Genomic DNA, 16,400 nt, shown 5'->3' with positions numbered 1-16,400 from the left:
ATATTTATTTCTAAATATATTAGAATTTGGTTTCATTATCGATTTAACTATAAAAATTCATTTCATTTATGATATAACGTTTTTAAATATAATATACATAACATATTACATAGCACAATAATCAAATAACATATAAAGGTTTATAAACATAATGAATTAAAATGAAAATTTAAGAAATTATAAAAAATATTGAGCACTATTCCGTGTTTTAATTGTAAAAGAAAATTTTTTTAACATTGTGAATAGAAGTTGAATTGAAAAATGCCGTAATAAAACATAAAAACTCGCGAAGTGCAGTGAGTTAAAATTGTTTTACCTATTTATTTCTTCATTTTTAATTACTAATAATTAAAACAAATATTAACAATTATATGAAAATATCAAAACCATACTATTGGCATAGTGTATCCAATTTTTTTGGTTAATACCATGCATTATAAAACAATGTATCTGTCATATATATATTTTTTATATAAATTTTAATTAAACAATACAGAATTAGGATCTTCGTTGTCAAGTTGTTTCACATGTCTCAATACATCCTTCTTTGTAATAACTCCAAGTAATCGACTATAAAAATAAATAAGTGAAAAATAAATATAATTTTGTATTACGCATATAACAAATAATATGCACAACAATAAAAATTAATTACCCATTATGTGTAACAAGTGTTTGTCTTAATCCCAATTTTCTGAACATATCAACAACAGTTTCCATAGGTGTTTGGTCAGTAATTGTTATTGGAGCCATATCAAGAATTTTTTTTAATTTAAGTGGTGGAGGAGAATGATTTTGGATATTGTTTCCATTCGTAAATAAAACCAGTGATTGTCCAGTAATTTCCTCTATCATACGTTTAGCATTTGCTATTGCAAGATTCAAATCTCTTCGTAATACAAAACCAACAAGATATTGCGATTCCTTTGAAACTATCACGGGGAAACCATTATGTTCCGTTTCTTTTAATAAATTTTCAACATCTTCAACTGTCATTGAATCTTGAGTAAGCACATGCAGAGCTTCATTACGTCTAAAAAAAATTAAACTTAATGACTATGAAGAAAAACTATAAAGTATGTTAAATTAAAAATATTTTACAAAAATATATTTTAATAATAACAATTACTTTGGTTGCATGACATCAGCCGCTAAAGTAGTATGTTGAAATTCGTCTTTACTATCAAGAAATGGATATCCATTCAAACCAATATGAGCATCATAAATTCCTTGTTTTCCAAGAGCATCACCAACCCATTTACTTGCCATAGCAGCTGCCATTAATGGTACAATATATCGTACGCCTCCAGTTAATTCAAACATTATTACAACAAGAGAAACAGTCATTCTAGTAACACCACCAAGAACCGCTGCGGCACCAACCATTGCATATAATCCAGGTGTTATACAATCAACACCAGTTGAACATGCTTCACTAAATATCCAAATATGTGGATAATTGTATGCAAGTTGTTCCATTCCAATCCCAACAATACGTCCCATTATTGCTCCCAAACAAAGTGATGGAATAAATAATCCACAAGGTACTTTCATGCCGAACGTAAATATTGTCATAACAAGTTTTAAAATTAATGCTAAAACTAGAAGCCATATAGCTTTATAAACTCCAGGACCAGCTGCTGCAACTTCAATTGCTGATTTTACAGCAGTAAAATTTCTATTATAATCACTATATGAACAAAAAAAAAAAGAAAAGAAATTTATATAAATAAGAAAAAAGAAAAGTATTATATTTTAAAATTAATTTTAAAAATTAACATAAGAAAACAAATTTTTTTACAAACCACAAAATATCTGCATTTGATACTCCACATTGTCTAAATAATAAATAAATGAGTTGACTTGTACTCATTCGAGTATATGGATTTGGATATCCAATAACTGCAGTTGCAACTGTCACTATCAAAACTTCAGTAACTGGATATTGACCCAATTTTGAAGTTTTACGATATCGACACCAAAATAAATTTGCTTTAATAAATAAAGTAGCAATTACGCCCTATAAAAAATAGAAAAAAAAAAAGAAAAAATTATAATTTAACAATATTTTAATTATAAGAAAAGATTTACAGAAAGATAAACTTACACCAATTATTCCGAGCATGACAAAAGGTATTAATTCAAAAAATATCCATGGTTTATTATATTCAACATAAAAGAGTACTGAATGCTCATTACCAAATGGATTTATAGATCGTAAAATAAAAGCGGCTATCAAGGCACAAAAAAATGATCTCCATAAAGTTTTTAAGGGAAAATAATAGCTCACCTAAAAATATTAGAAATATAATTCCATTCAATTATATATTAAATTTTTTTTGTTACATACCTCTTCAAGACTAAAAAGAACACCTCCAATTGGAGCACCAAAAGCAACTGAAACTCCTGCAGCAGCTGCTGCTGATAAAATTTCTCTTTTCTTTGCTTCATTTCTACCATATTTAGGAAAAAGATAAGAAAATATGTTTCCTATGCAACAAGCTATATGAACCATTGGTCCTTCTTTGCCTAAATTTAAACCTGCTGAGACCGATAGAATCAAACCTACTGATTTAATTATTAATGTCCATTTCCCTAAATATCCACGAATAATAAATCCACTTAGAATGGTTTTTATCTAAAAATTTTTAAATATAATTTAAAAGTCATTATATATTTTATTTTTTTTTATTTCCATATATACCTCAGGTATTCCTGAACCACAAGCATATGGTGCAAACATTCTTACTAATGAGGCAGAAAGTGAAGCAAACAAGAGAGCCCAAGCAATGTAGAACATATACGAGATCATGTAAGGTCCTGCACCATCTTTTGATTGACTAAATACTTCTGGCCATGTCCACCACTATAAAAAATTATAAAATAAAGAATTTAAGCATTATAAAATAAAAAAAAAATAATAATAAATCATGTACCTGAGAACAGTTACCACCATCAAAAGTTGTTTCATTATAACTCCAACAACATTGTTCTTTGTTTAACCAAAATGCTTGTGGACATATGCCAAATTTTAAATCAGTCATCCAGGAAGCCCCTATATCTATGATACCTGCTGCAACTCCTGTAAAGAGACCAACTAATAAAACACAAAGCCATCCAGACCAAGCATCATGGGCTCCTTTAATTAAACCCCAAATGGAATCATGTTTTTTCTTCACAATATATCGATGACGCATTCTATCTCGAGCGATATCTCGCTGCCAATCAATTGTATGGAAGTCATCATATTGTCCAATACCAGGAATGTCATCGGAATCAACTGAAACTAAAATAATAAAATAATAAAATGCAACAAAGAATAAAATTACGTTTTTTGTATACATTAATTATACATTAAGAAGCTAACATTATAATTACATTACTCACTGTGAGAGGAAGCATCATCTATACGAATATGTTCTGAAAGAACAGTGTTCTGCCCATGATGAGAATTTACATTATTAACTTCCAGCATGTCGTCGTCACTACTTAGATTAGTATCACCTGTAGTAATTCGATTTCGAGATCGTGCATCCTCTACAAAGTATACATCATCTGAATTTTCAATCTATAATTAATCAAATTTTTATTATTATTATTTATATTTTTTTATTATTTTTTTTCTTAATTTTTTTTTCATAGTTTACCTTAGTATCAACTGATTGGTATGTAGTTAATGTATGTTGATGATTTTGTGGAATTGTATTGTTCGACAAAGTTGTACCTTTCAATGGAAATTTCTCCATGGCATTGCAACCTGTAAAAAAAAATTAAATATATCCATGTTTAATATATATTTATACATATATACATATATATACATATATATACATATATATATATAATACATAATATATTTTATAGATGATTTAAAAATATGAAATATTTGTTTAATTTTTGCATCAAATAAAAATTAATTTCATCATAATAAAAAATAAATATAAATACAACTTGTTCACTTTTATTACCAAACATCCCATAAGATTGGAATAATAATAAAAATGCGATAATTTAAAGAAATTATTTATTTTGTAATATAATTGAAATTTCACACAGTATTGATTGTAATTATATGCACTGTAATAATACAATGCATTAACAACAATACAATGTATTAATAGCATAATATGTGGTTCTGACTGTAATACTGTTAAGAATATTAGAAATATTATCCTCTAAGAGATTATTTTATATTCAAATTGTATATTTTATTGGATGATATTATAATATTAATGAATAATTCATAAAGTCTATCTTAAAACTTAAAGTATAATTTTTGAAATATATTATATTTTGCTTTATCAATTTATAATAATTATTTAAAATAAAAATGAAATTGTTTAAAGAAAAAATGATAATAATATATCAAATATTTAATAATATTTTAGATTTTATAAAATATATAATTTTTATAAAAATTGATTTTATGCATTTTAAATTGAATTTTTAATAATTTTTTTAATTTTTTAATATAAATAATATTATAAATATTATAATACATTTTTAATCATAAAATCAAAGATAATATATAGATTATAAATAAAATAATAAATAATAAGATAAATAATAAGATAATAATATAATAAATAAATATTATAAATAAAAAGAATCTTTTAAGATTAAAAAATACATAGAAAAAAAATATTTAAAAATATAAGTATTTAAGAAAATTGAAAAAAAAATTAAAAATAATATATGATACAAATATGAAATAATTAATTTCTATATATATATATNATATATTTCTATATATATATTTCTATATTTGATATATTTGATAATTTATAATTTATAATAATTATATAAATTATAATATAAATTATAATTTATAATTCCTAATAATAAATTGTCAAAAAGAAGATAAATAAGAAAAAGTTTATATAAACTTTTTTCTTAATTTTATATATTATTTTATATACTACTTAAATATTTCTTTCATTTATAATATAGATATGCTTAAAAACATTCATATGCTTATTTTATTATTTATATACATATATCTAAAATAATTTGTTTGATATTAATTAAAATATTTATTTGATTAATATGCAAAATAAATACAAATAAAAAATATAATGTATTAATTATTGAAATGAAAAAACAAATACTTTGAAATTATTTTAAATATTTTAAATATGATTTGAACTGATTGATTACAGCATTAAAAGATAACAAAAGATGTTGAAGTGATTAACATACATCAAAAAAGTAATAAATTTTCAATGAAAATCAAATACCAGCACATTATTTTAATATTTTTATAATTAAATTTGTAAATTTATCTTTAATTTTCAAATATATAATTTAAAAAAGAAAAGAAAAAAAACAATAAAAACAGAAATAGAAATATAAATGAGAAAATTTGATTACTTCAAACAAGTTGAAGATGAGGTTATCGACATCCATGTAATGTGCAGGAAAAAGTTCTGAAAAAAAGGTTGAAACGAATAGATCTTTAAATATGTCATTATAGATATTTAAATTCTGCTTGAAGAGTTTACTATAATACAATTTGTATTTAATTCAATCTTTGCTAGGTTAAAATTAACACCGTACTTTCGATAAATTAAATTGTTGAGTTGCTCAATCGTACTTACCATTTTTTCGGATAGAACGCTTCTCAGTTTTCTGTACATGAATTCCTTTTCTCGTTTTTATTGTTTTAAATTGAATTATATCATTTATTTCCTTTAAAATAAAATTTATTTTGAAAATACAAATATCGTTTTAATCGGAGAAAAACTACGAGGATCGAACTAAGAAAAGACTTGTCAAAGCATTTTCTTACTCTCTTACTCACATATATATGCATACTTAGTCTCCATTCTTACTCTTTATTTAATTAAATATGTCATTATGCGCCACCTTACTGAATTACATTGAACAAATAATTTATAAATTCGAAAAATAAAAATTATAAAAAAATATTTCATAATAAGTTTATGAAATTAAACTTATAGCAAAAAAATTATTTCAATAATTGAAAAATTATAAAAATTTTAATAATTTAAAAACTTTCTAAAGATTTTATATTTATTAAAATATTAATGAAACAATTTAAAACATTTATTTACAATCTTTAGATTTTTAAAATTTATTGACAACTTGAAAAAAAATAATTAAAAAATTTAATATAATAATTTATCATACAATAATTTAATACAATTATGATTTTTATATTTTTTATAATCTTTTAAAATGGAAAAAAAAAATTAAAAAAAGGATTTCAAGCACAATACTGAATGAAAGAAAAATTGCATTTTTATTGTCTCTTTTATATTAGTACATTAATAAAAAATTAAAGGACAAAACATACATTTCATTATTTTTCAATGTCATTTTAATACTAATTTTAAATTCCAATTTCTGTACCCCTCATATCTTCTTTTATTGTAGCATTTGTGAAACCCTGATATTTTATAGGATAGGCTAATTGATTTCCTTTATTCCAAGTATAAAGTTCCTAAAAATAAATAAAAAATTGTAAATTCTAAAATTCATATGTAATTTATTTCATTTCTTAAATTTTAAAATATTTACTTTTGTCTTATGGTTATAACTGACTGCTGTAGTTTTATGATAAGGATTTGTGAATGATAAATGAACGGGTATTGTAATATTTTTATATAGATCAAAAGCCAACCTATAAATATATATCATTATATAATTATATAAAATACATTACAAAATATATATTTTTTTCATTTTTAAAATTTTAATATTTTTAATTATTTCTTTTTTTTTTGAAGTTTTACCTTATTTTCATTGTTTCTTCTGTAACACTATGGACAGCATAAAGCACTCCTCCAGCAATAAACATTTCTCCAAATTTATGATTGTCTATACTAATATTCCATGCATGTTGAATATTCATGTTAATTGCATCCATTTTTATGACTACTGTATTATTTGATGGTAATCCATATATTACCCATAATCCTATTAAAATTAATATAAATTATTATATAATATTTAAATATAAATTAAAAAATTATTAAACAAATATATAAATATTATAAATAAATAATTTTTATAAAAAATTTTATAAATAATATAAAAATAATTTTATTAATGATATATATATTATTTATATTGAAAGAAATATCTCTTTAAATAAATTGTAATTACCATTTTCATCTACATTGAAATCAACATAATTAAAATTATGATTCGGTGTATATAAATAATTTTTTGTATTTACTAATAATCCTGGAAGATGTAATTCACATCGTGAAAATTCTTTATCACATACTTGATCAGAAATAGAATGGAGATTAAAACGAAAAATTGAAGATCGATTTATAGGATTATAAAAAAAAGATCTATTATATACTACATGTCCATTTCCCTGAAATTAAATTTAATATAAAAAATTATAATACATTATGATAAAAATATTATTTATTATAAAAATATTACTTGAAATGGATATGGTAATGCAATAGAATATGAACTGGCATTTTTAAAATGATCTTTTGATTTATATTCAAAAATAAAAGAAGTTTCATTTTTTCGAGTAACCCAAAGTTTTTCCGGATAAATATCAGATTTAGATGTGTCATGCATCCAACTTCCATAATGATCATCCATAGTACCTTTTAAAACTGGTTTTCCTACTGCTTCTATTATACCATCTACGTAAAATTAAATAATAAAAAATGAATTTTATAGTTATCATAATATATATACATTTTATAGTTATATATTTATTGAAATTATATTTTTAATGAAAATAAAAAATAAATCTATTACCTGCTAATCTTGGTGGAAGTCCACTAAAAGTAACATTTTTCAGTGGTTGAATATTTAAATATTCAGCGATATCTGTAAAAGTACATCTTAAAACAGGACAAGCAGCACAAGTTTCATGTGGTGCACAAAGTTCTTCTAAATCAACATGTTGTGGTGCTGGCTTTCCATATGTAATATATTGCTGTTTTCCTATTTTTGATTTTTCCATATTTTTTATATCATCTAAAATATCTTAATATTATTCATTTATCATTATTATTATATTATTCATTTATTTGAATTTAAAGAAATAAATAAAAGTTTATTATAAATATACTACCATTAACTATAAAAGAACCTTTAGTAGTATCAACATCATTTTTAACAACACAATAATAGGTACCATGATCAGCTGATGTTATCTTTGTAATCTTCAAACGCATTTTAAGCTAAAAAAATTATTAAAAATAAAAATAAATATAAATATTATTAAAATGTTATTATTATATATATTTTATATTTATTTACTTACTTTATACATGTCTTTTCTATCATGAATTTCAAATCTGTATTTGTCGGACATTTTAAGACGACGACCATCTTCACGTTCCCAATAAGTAATTGGTTCTGGAAATGCCTCAACTTCGCATTCTAAAACTGCAATGTTTTGACTACGTACATGAATCATTTGATTACGTATTCGAATAAAAGGAGAAACTGAAAAATAATTTTTCTTTATTTCTTATTACAATAAATAAATAAATAAAATATACAAATACGTATATAAAAAATTTATATATTTAAATATTTACATTTAACTTGAAGTTTAAATTTTTTAAATGCTCTAGGTGGAACTCCATTATCAGCGACACAAGTATACTCTCCCATATGTTCTCGATTAACTACGCTGATATTAAATATATGTCCAATTATAGAAGTCACTATTTAATAAATTATATATTTATTATATAAAACAACATTTATAATAATTTAATTATTATTATAATAGATAAATAAATAGATATTAGTAAAATTCATAATTATATTAATATTATTAATTATTAATGTAATTAGAATTTTACATTACCATGCCAAGATCCTATAGGAATGACAATACCATCACTTCTAAACCATTGAACAATAGGTTCAGGTTTACCACTTGCTGCACATTTTAATCGCAAATTTGTCCCTTCATAAACAGAAATTATTCCAGTAGAATTTAATGTTACAGGTAACATTCGATCATCTAAAAAATTTTATAAAATATAAATTTTACAAAAATGTAAAAAGCAAATTTTGAAAATATAATTATTGAAAGATAAAAAAAATATTTACCCAATATAGAAGGAGGAATTAATAAATCATCTGTATTATAATTATTCATGTTCACCTTCCAGGCTGTTATCCCTGGTTTGCCATCTTGTCCTGGTAAGCCTGGTCTACCAGGAGGACCCATTTCTCCTAAAGTTGTTCACATCATCAACGTATCTTTTTTCATCCATCCGTGCAATTAGAGCGAATTTAAAATAAGATAAAGTTACCACGCGGTCCAGGTGGTCCTTGTGGTCCCATTTGACCTGGCCTTCCTAAGAAGAAAATATATTATAAAATATATTATGATATATATGAAATATCTTTAGAACATATAAATATATAATAGCTAATATATAAAAGATCTTAGATAAAAAATGCATACCATCTGTACCATTACGTCCAGGCCGACCAGGAGATCCATTTAATCCTGGTTTACCATTTATTCCAGGTAATCCATCTAAACCACTACGTCCAGGAATTCCATCAAGACCAGGTTCTCCCGGGATTCCATCTCTTCCATCAAAGCCAGAAGGTCCTATATCACCTTTTGGTCCACGAGGACCAGAAGGACCAGTCAAACCAGGTGATCCTTTTGGACCTTGTAATCCAGAAATACCTGGTTCTCCAGGAGCACCTGGACTTCCTGGTGCTCCTGGTAATCCTGGTGGACAGTATTTCATTGATGATCGACAAAAATTTTCAATTGCATCAAGCTAAAAAACAATATTTATAATTAAAATTTTTATATTATCAATTTTTTAATTATTAAGAAAAAATAAATATTTAACCTGTACACGAGTATCTGCATTTAACCATACCCAATCATGTCCGATAGGAGTAATTGGAGAAGATGCTGACTTTGCTATGGGGGATGAAGTTACTTTTTTAGATTCTTTTAATGTATCTTTTTCTTGCCAAATCTAAAATATAAAAAAAAAATATAAATATAAAGTATAATTTTTAATATGATATATATACTCATATATACTCTGGATGTATCTGAAACTTTATTATCTTCTGTCACAGGTAATGCACTACTTCGTTTTCTTCGTATCAATTTTTCACTTTCTAAAAAGTCTTGTTTTTGCATAATAAGAATATTTGTTTCCACATGAGCCACATAAGTATAAAGATAGGTAGATGTTAAAAATTGTACTAAAAATTGAATTAAAATAAGAAACAGAAGACTCCATGGTTGCAATATCCAATGAGTAGATTTCATAGAAGTTTTCTTTTCCATAATTATATGTTATATTGTTAGAAACCTTTAAAAATTATTTATTTATCACTTTTAATAATAAAAGATATTATATTTAACTTATCAAAACTACGGACTTCTGAAGAGACTTATATCCGTATATCAAATTAGAAAGAAGGGGAGAGCAAACAGATTCAAATTGTCTGATTGGTTACTATTAAGTAATTTAATAGAGCATTAAATTTCTCTTAGATACAACTTTCGTTCATTTGAGAGTTTTAAACTAGCAAAATAATATTTAAAAGAAACCAATTGATTTATTTATAAATAAATAATATTTTGTCAAATATTAAATACAAATATAATATTTTTAAATACTTTATAAGTATGTAATGATAAATATATCGTTTATTTATATAATAAACATAATAACAAATTAAATACATATAAAAAAAATACTCATCTTGCAATCACTTCAGTTTAAACCTAGACTTTTTATTAATGATCAGTGATCAGTCATCATTCATCATTCACTATCACAGCCGATAAGCAATGATATTTTGATAATTACGCATGCGCGATTACATATGTATACTTACATATGTAAGTAAGAATTCTTTTTATTAAAAGAAATAAATATATAACCAAATAATTTTTACTTTTATATTACATAGCGAAAAATTTAAAACAATTAAATTCTGAATATATATATTAATGCTTTAATTTTATTAAAAATTTAATACATTTTTAAGAAGTTATGATAATAATATTTATATGAAATAAATAATTACTTTTATTTTAAATACAAAATAAAGTCAATATTTCAGATTTATATACAGTAACTCTCAAAAATATTCGGACACTAATGTGGAATGCTTAATTTTAACGATCTATATCTTTGTTAATTATAAAAGAAACGAATTCAAATTTGTTTTTGATAGAATATTTATTATATTTTACAAATATATGAATATAAAAAAAATCAAATTTTTTATTTTTGTTATTTATATATTATATAAATAACAATTATAAAATTATTATAAAATTGTATGTTATATACTTTTAAAATATTTTATGTAGATACTGAAAAATGAAAATCTGTTAATTTATTATCTGAGCATTATAAACAAAAAAAAAACATTTTTAAAATGAGATTGTAAATTTATCAAATTATTAAAATAATGAATTCTACAGTTGTATAAATATTCTTAAAGTTTCATTCTCCAAAAATTGAATTATTGAATAGATAAACAATATACATTAAAAAAAAATAGATATGTTTAAAATAGAAATAAAATATATAATACATTGTAATAAAAAATAATTATATATATAATATCTTAGATTGCTTAATGTATTATAGAATCAAGAAGATATCAAAATCAATATTTAATTTTTTAAAAAAATTAATCAAAAATTTTTTTATGTCTAAATATTTTTGTGATATGAAAAACAATTATGATTTCATTTAATTTTTAATATTTTATTATATTTAGTTAAATAAATTACATATATTTGTAAAATATAATAAAAATACTCTATTGAAAAAAATAATTTTGAATTCGTTTTTTCTATATTTAACAAAAATATAAATCATTAAAATGAAATATTCCATGTTAGTATTAAAATATTTTTAAGAATCACTACAAATACAAATATAATAATATTAAAATTATTCTTTTAATTTTCCTCACAACTTTTTTCATTTAGTAACATTATTTCTATATTATTATCACTGTTTTTTGTTTTTATTTCCACATTGTAAGTATTTGCCTACAAAATATATAAGAATTATTAGAATAAATTAAATTCTAGAATATAAATAGATTATAATGAAAATAAAAATACCAATTGTAATGAAGCTAAGAAATATCTAGCTACTTCATAAGCAGGTTTGTCTTGAACAATAGTATCAAAATTAATTGTTTTTTGTTCTAATGTTTGTAATTCTTCTATTATACGTGATGAATAATCATGAATTCGAAATGTAGGTCTTGTTTCAACTTCTGATAATTTTGGTTGTAAAGAGGCATGCCATTTTGCTACAGTTTGATCTAATTCTGTTGTAACATTAGATTCTTCAAAAATTTCTTTCATTTTATGCTCAATTAATGTTTGATAATCTGGTAAAGAATAGGACAAATTAATGTCCGATATTGAAGTTTCACACCAATTATTACTTGAATCAGGAGATTTTATAGAAGTATCAAGTGAATTTTGATAAATTATTGAATGTAATACATTATCTGTAGGTGTAGAACTTCTACTTGTCATATTTTCTGTATTATTTTCAATTGAATTATTTTGATTTTGGGATATACGAAAATCCAATAAATCAGTAGCATTTGTTACAGCTTCATATCGAAAATTAATATTTTCTCTTTCTGTACCATTTAAACATTCATCAAAATTTTTCATAAAATCTTCTATTTCCTCTGTCAACAAAATACACTTTTTTATATATAGTAATTTTAAAAGCACAAATTATTTTAATATAACATACGTTTTTGTAAATGTTTAAATTTCTGTTTCATTTGTAAAGTAGTATTTTTCTTTGTAAGTAATTTTGTTTCACGCAAAACCAGTTTTGTTAAACATTCGCGTTCGCATAATTTTGATGTAAATTTACGTTTTTTCTAAAATAAATAGATACATAAATATATATAAATAAATATTCAAAATTTTAAAACAAAATATGAAAATTGATCAATACATACAGAACCAAATTTTGTTTCTAAGAATGAAATATAATTTGGAAGTTTTAAAATAGGTGAATTATCACAAAAAACATGTTTTATTCCTTGAATAAGTGGCATTGGCTTCCAATCACATTCATTTATATCATCTACAGAACATATAGACATTTTTGTTGTTTGATTCCTAATAAAAATATTAATATTTTCATTGATTTAATATCATGAATTATAAAATTAATAAAATAGTTTTCTAAGAGGTACCCTCTTTTCCATGTATTAGGTAATTCTTCTTTCCATCTTACATTATCCAAATCATTTAATTCGAAAATTTCATTCTCTTTAAAAATATTTATTTCTTTATTATATTTTATTTGATCATTATTTTCAAGTTGTATATGTTTAACATTATTTTGATTATCCTTTTTTATTTGATTCACTTGTACAGAATCTTCAGTTTGGAATTGTTTTTTAATTTGATTCATTTCTTTGAAATTGTGAATTGAAGTCTTTTTATCACTATGATCTTGTATTATAGTTTGTTCAATATCTTGTTTCTTTGATTCATTTTTATTAGTAATAGCTTGTTTTAAATTACTATTATTAGCAAATGAACTTTCACAATTATTATTTATCACATTTTCTTTGCTTATTTGTAATTCATTTATTGATAAATCATTTTCCATTGATGAAGAATTTTGTTCATCTTCAAATTCATCATGAATAGATTCATTATCATTTAATGAAGTACTTGTTGTATGATATTCTGAAGTTCTAATATCAGAAGTTTTTGATTCTGAATATGATGACAATAAATTTTTTTCTTTATAAGAATCAAGTATACAAGTAAAATCATATGGTGTTAATTCATCCACCAACATTCCATTTGTATTTATAGATTGATTACATCTTAAAATTAAGTAAGATATTATATAAAAAATTAACTATAATAAATTAAATAAAAGAAAATTACCGAAAATCATATTTTTTTCCAATAATTTCTCCTAAAACATCATATACTTGAATAGGAATACATAATTGAGTCACACCATTTTCTAATTGTGTAAATCGATGACTTAATAATTTAATTTTTTTTTCTTGAAAATGATGTTTCTTGTTAATATGTTTTCCAATATCTTTTTCTAAATCAATAATTATAAAATTTTTAAAATCAATGTAAGTTTTTTTTAAAATTTTTTTCTCTTTACACATAGATTTTTTTATTTCTTCTTCTCTAACAAAAAAATAAAAAAAATTATTGATTATAGTGTATATAGTATAATTAAGTTTAAAATAAATAATTACTCATAGTTAAAAAATGTTTGTTTTAAAACTTCTGTCTCGTTAAGTAAACGTTCAATTCTTCGTACATATATATTAGTTGAATTTTGAAGAACAAGTGCTGCTTCTCCAAAGTTAATGTTACATGGTTCTTCTAATAAAGCATAGTATTCTTCCAAGATCTAAAATAATAAATAATATTTTCTTTTATATTTAATTATAATAAATTTAATATCATAATATACCTGAGATAATGGAAATTTCCAATCAGCAAGATCCTTGGCTGGTTTCATAAGTTGTATACTAATATCTTGTAATGTAACCATTTTATAAATTGTAACCAATTTAATTTCTTATATTTTAACAAAACTGAATATATACAAATATTTTCTCCTATTTTATAATAAATAATAATGATTAGGATTAAGTGAAAAATTATGAAACATTTATATGAAATGAAATCATTAAATCTTATTATTTAATAGGAAATATATAAATTATTTAACTTTTATACATATTTTTTTAATATTTAGTATTCATCTAGAATAGTTTAGACATAAATCATAAATTATAAAAATAATAGAGTACAAATCATACTGAATTATTTAAAATTTTATTTTTTATAAATCTTATAAATATTTTTATTAATATATGTATTAAAATAATAATTAAAATTTAAATCTACGATCTAAAAAAAAATTTATATTAATATTTTAAATATTTTTATTTAAAATAGTAAAAACATTTAATTATTGCAAAAAAAAAAAATAAAATTTTATCTCGTATTTCATATATATTAGATATTGTATTTTTATATTTAAAATTTCTAATCTATCATATTGAATTCAATTAAAAAGTAAAAAAAAAGATAAAAATTTTTAATTAATTTAATTAAAATTTAAAATATAAAATATTTACCTATATTATATTTTTACTTTTTTTTTTTTTTGAAAAAAAAAATTATCTGAAATAAATTCTTCTATTCTATTCATATTTTAATAAAAATAATAAAATTTTATTACATAAAAATTATATAAATTTAAAATTAAATTAAATTTTGAATTTATAATTTATAAAATCATAAATGTACATTAATCCTGCATTATATATAAATATAAATCACAGTCTACTTTAGATAGATTTAGTAAGAATAAATTCGGCAACAATGTCTGAACTTTCACTTTGATGTTCAAGTTATTAAAAATTACTAGTTTCGAATTGCTATGTTTTTCTATAATTTCATGAAATGTTTACTTCTAGCAGTATAGGTATGTTATAATAAATTACACAAATAAAAATACATTGCGATTATAGTATGCGCAATATAATGTATTTTCTATACTTATATAAATTATTTTATTTTTTTCTTTTTTATATAATACAATTGACTAATGATTAACTAAAATCAAAATTTTTAAATTTTTATTCTATATTTTATTTTAATTTTTAATAATTACGTAATACAATAATTAATTATTAGTATTATTAGTGATAGTAATACATTATTCATATTGTTATAATTGATATATATACATATATATATATATATATATATAATAATATTTGTTTTTAATATTCTATTTTATTTGACTTATAATGTCTTGTAATATTTAATAAAAATTAATTATATAATTTATATTCTATAATAATATACAATTAATATATAATTAATTCAGCTTTTTATGAATTGTTCTTATTACTTTTTTTACTTAAATCTTTTTACTTACACCATATTTATTTTTAATTGATCTAAAAGTTTTAACTTCAATTTTTAAGATTATAAATTATTAATAATTATTATTATATTATAAATTATAAATTTTATCTCATAAGATTAAAAATGATAATGTAAAATATATCTCATAAAATTAAAAGATTTTAAGATTCTATTAAAAATAATCAATGAAGAAATACATCAATTTAACGTTACTAATTGTAAATGTAATTTTTTTATAATATAGATTTATTGTAAACCAGCTATTTTTTTCACTGTATTAATATTTACTTTCGTAATATTAAAAATCTTTTTTTCTTTTATTAATTTATGCTTCATTATTATTTTAAAAGTTGCATTTTTATTTATAAAATAATTTAAACTTACTTTATATTAAAAAAAATATATTAAATTAATATAAATAGTTAAAATAAAATAATCCTAAATCCGAAGTTTATATATTTCTTTT

General features: G+C 21.5%; 3 protein-coding genes across 6 annotated transcripts; all 3 read right to left on the bottom strand.

Moving 5' to 3' along the window:
* Window positions 1-392: 392 nt before the first annotated feature.
* LOC122714448 (H(+)/Cl(-) exchange transporter 5) lies at window positions 393-5,772 on the bottom strand. Of its 2 annotated transcripts, XM_043935776.1 has the most exons (11): window positions 5,598-5,772; window positions 3,648-3,757; window positions 3,388-3,568; window positions 2,937-3,286; window positions 2,705-2,866; window positions 2,351-2,638; window positions 2,108-2,290; window positions 1,806-2,020; window positions 1,130-1,690; window positions 656-1,033; window positions 393-570 (listed from the first exon to the last, which is right to left on the bottom strand). In XM_043935776.1, exons 2-11 carry the CDS (start codon window positions 3,744-3,746, stop codon window positions 480-482), a joined length of 2,508 nt encoding a protein of 835 aa, XP_043791711.1. In that variant the 5' UTR covers window positions 3,747-3,757; window positions 5,598-5,772; the 3' UTR covers window positions 393-479. The 2 variants fall into 2 exon arrangements, with proteins under 2 accessions (XP_043791711.1, XP_043791712.1); XM_043935777.1 differs by lacking the exon at window positions 5,598-5,772 and having other exon boundaries at window positions 3,388-3,537.
* A 499-nt stretch (window positions 5,773-6,271) lies between these two features.
* LOC122714447 lies at window positions 6,272-10,907 on the bottom strand. 3 transcript variants are annotated; one of them, XM_043935773.1, is made up of 15 exons: window positions 10,034-10,903; window positions 9,834-9,965; window positions 9,428-9,758; window positions 9,273-9,317; window positions 9,067-9,192; window positions 8,819-8,977; window positions 8,544-8,672; window positions 8,264-8,448; window positions 8,072-8,180; window positions 7,753-7,983; window positions 7,420-7,634; window positions 7,129-7,348; window positions 6,756-6,939; window positions 6,541-6,643; window positions 6,272-6,463 (listed from the first exon to the last, which is right to left on the bottom strand). In XM_043935773.1, the coding sequence occupies exons 1-15, from the start codon at window positions 10,283-10,285 to the stop codon at window positions 6,353-6,355; spliced, it is 2,532 nt and encodes an 843-aa protein (XP_043791708.1). In that variant the 5' UTR covers window positions 10,286-10,903; the 3' UTR covers window positions 6,272-6,352. The 3 variants fall into 3 exon arrangements, with proteins under 3 accessions (XP_043791708.1, XP_043791709.1, XP_043791710.1); XM_043935774.1 differs by having other exon boundaries at window positions 7,753-7,974; window positions 10,034-10,898; XM_043935775.1 differs by lacking the exon at window positions 6,541-6,643 and having other exon boundaries at window positions 6,296-6,463; window positions 10,034-10,907.
* Window positions 10,908-11,947: 1,040 nt separating this feature from the next.
* LOC122714474 lies at window positions 11,948-14,662 on the bottom strand (the record flags this gene model as incomplete). The annotated part of the gene is made up of 8 exons (XM_043935831.1): window positions 14,463-14,662; window positions 14,242-14,399; window positions 13,910-14,170; window positions 13,201-13,845; window positions 12,961-13,123; window positions 12,747-12,879; window positions 12,092-12,678; window positions 11,948-12,016 (listed from the first exon to the last, which is right to left on the bottom strand). Coding segments are annotated over exons 1-8 (2,097 nt in total), but the record flags the coding sequence as incomplete, so codon positions are not given.
* Between the last annotated feature and the right edge of the window lie 1,738 nt (window positions 14,663-16,400).

Source organism: Apis laboriosa, unplaced genomic scaffold, assembly GCF_014066325.1.
Source record: "Apis laboriosa isolate Shangri-la unplaced genomic scaffold, ASM1406632v1 scaffold30_cov140, whole genome shotgun sequence".
NCBI classification, from domain to species: Eukaryota; Metazoa; Arthropoda; class Insecta; order Hymenoptera; family Apidae; genus Apis; species Apis laboriosa.
Note: the sequence above shows the minus strand (reverse complement) of the source record. Positions and strands in the feature narration are given on the sequence as shown.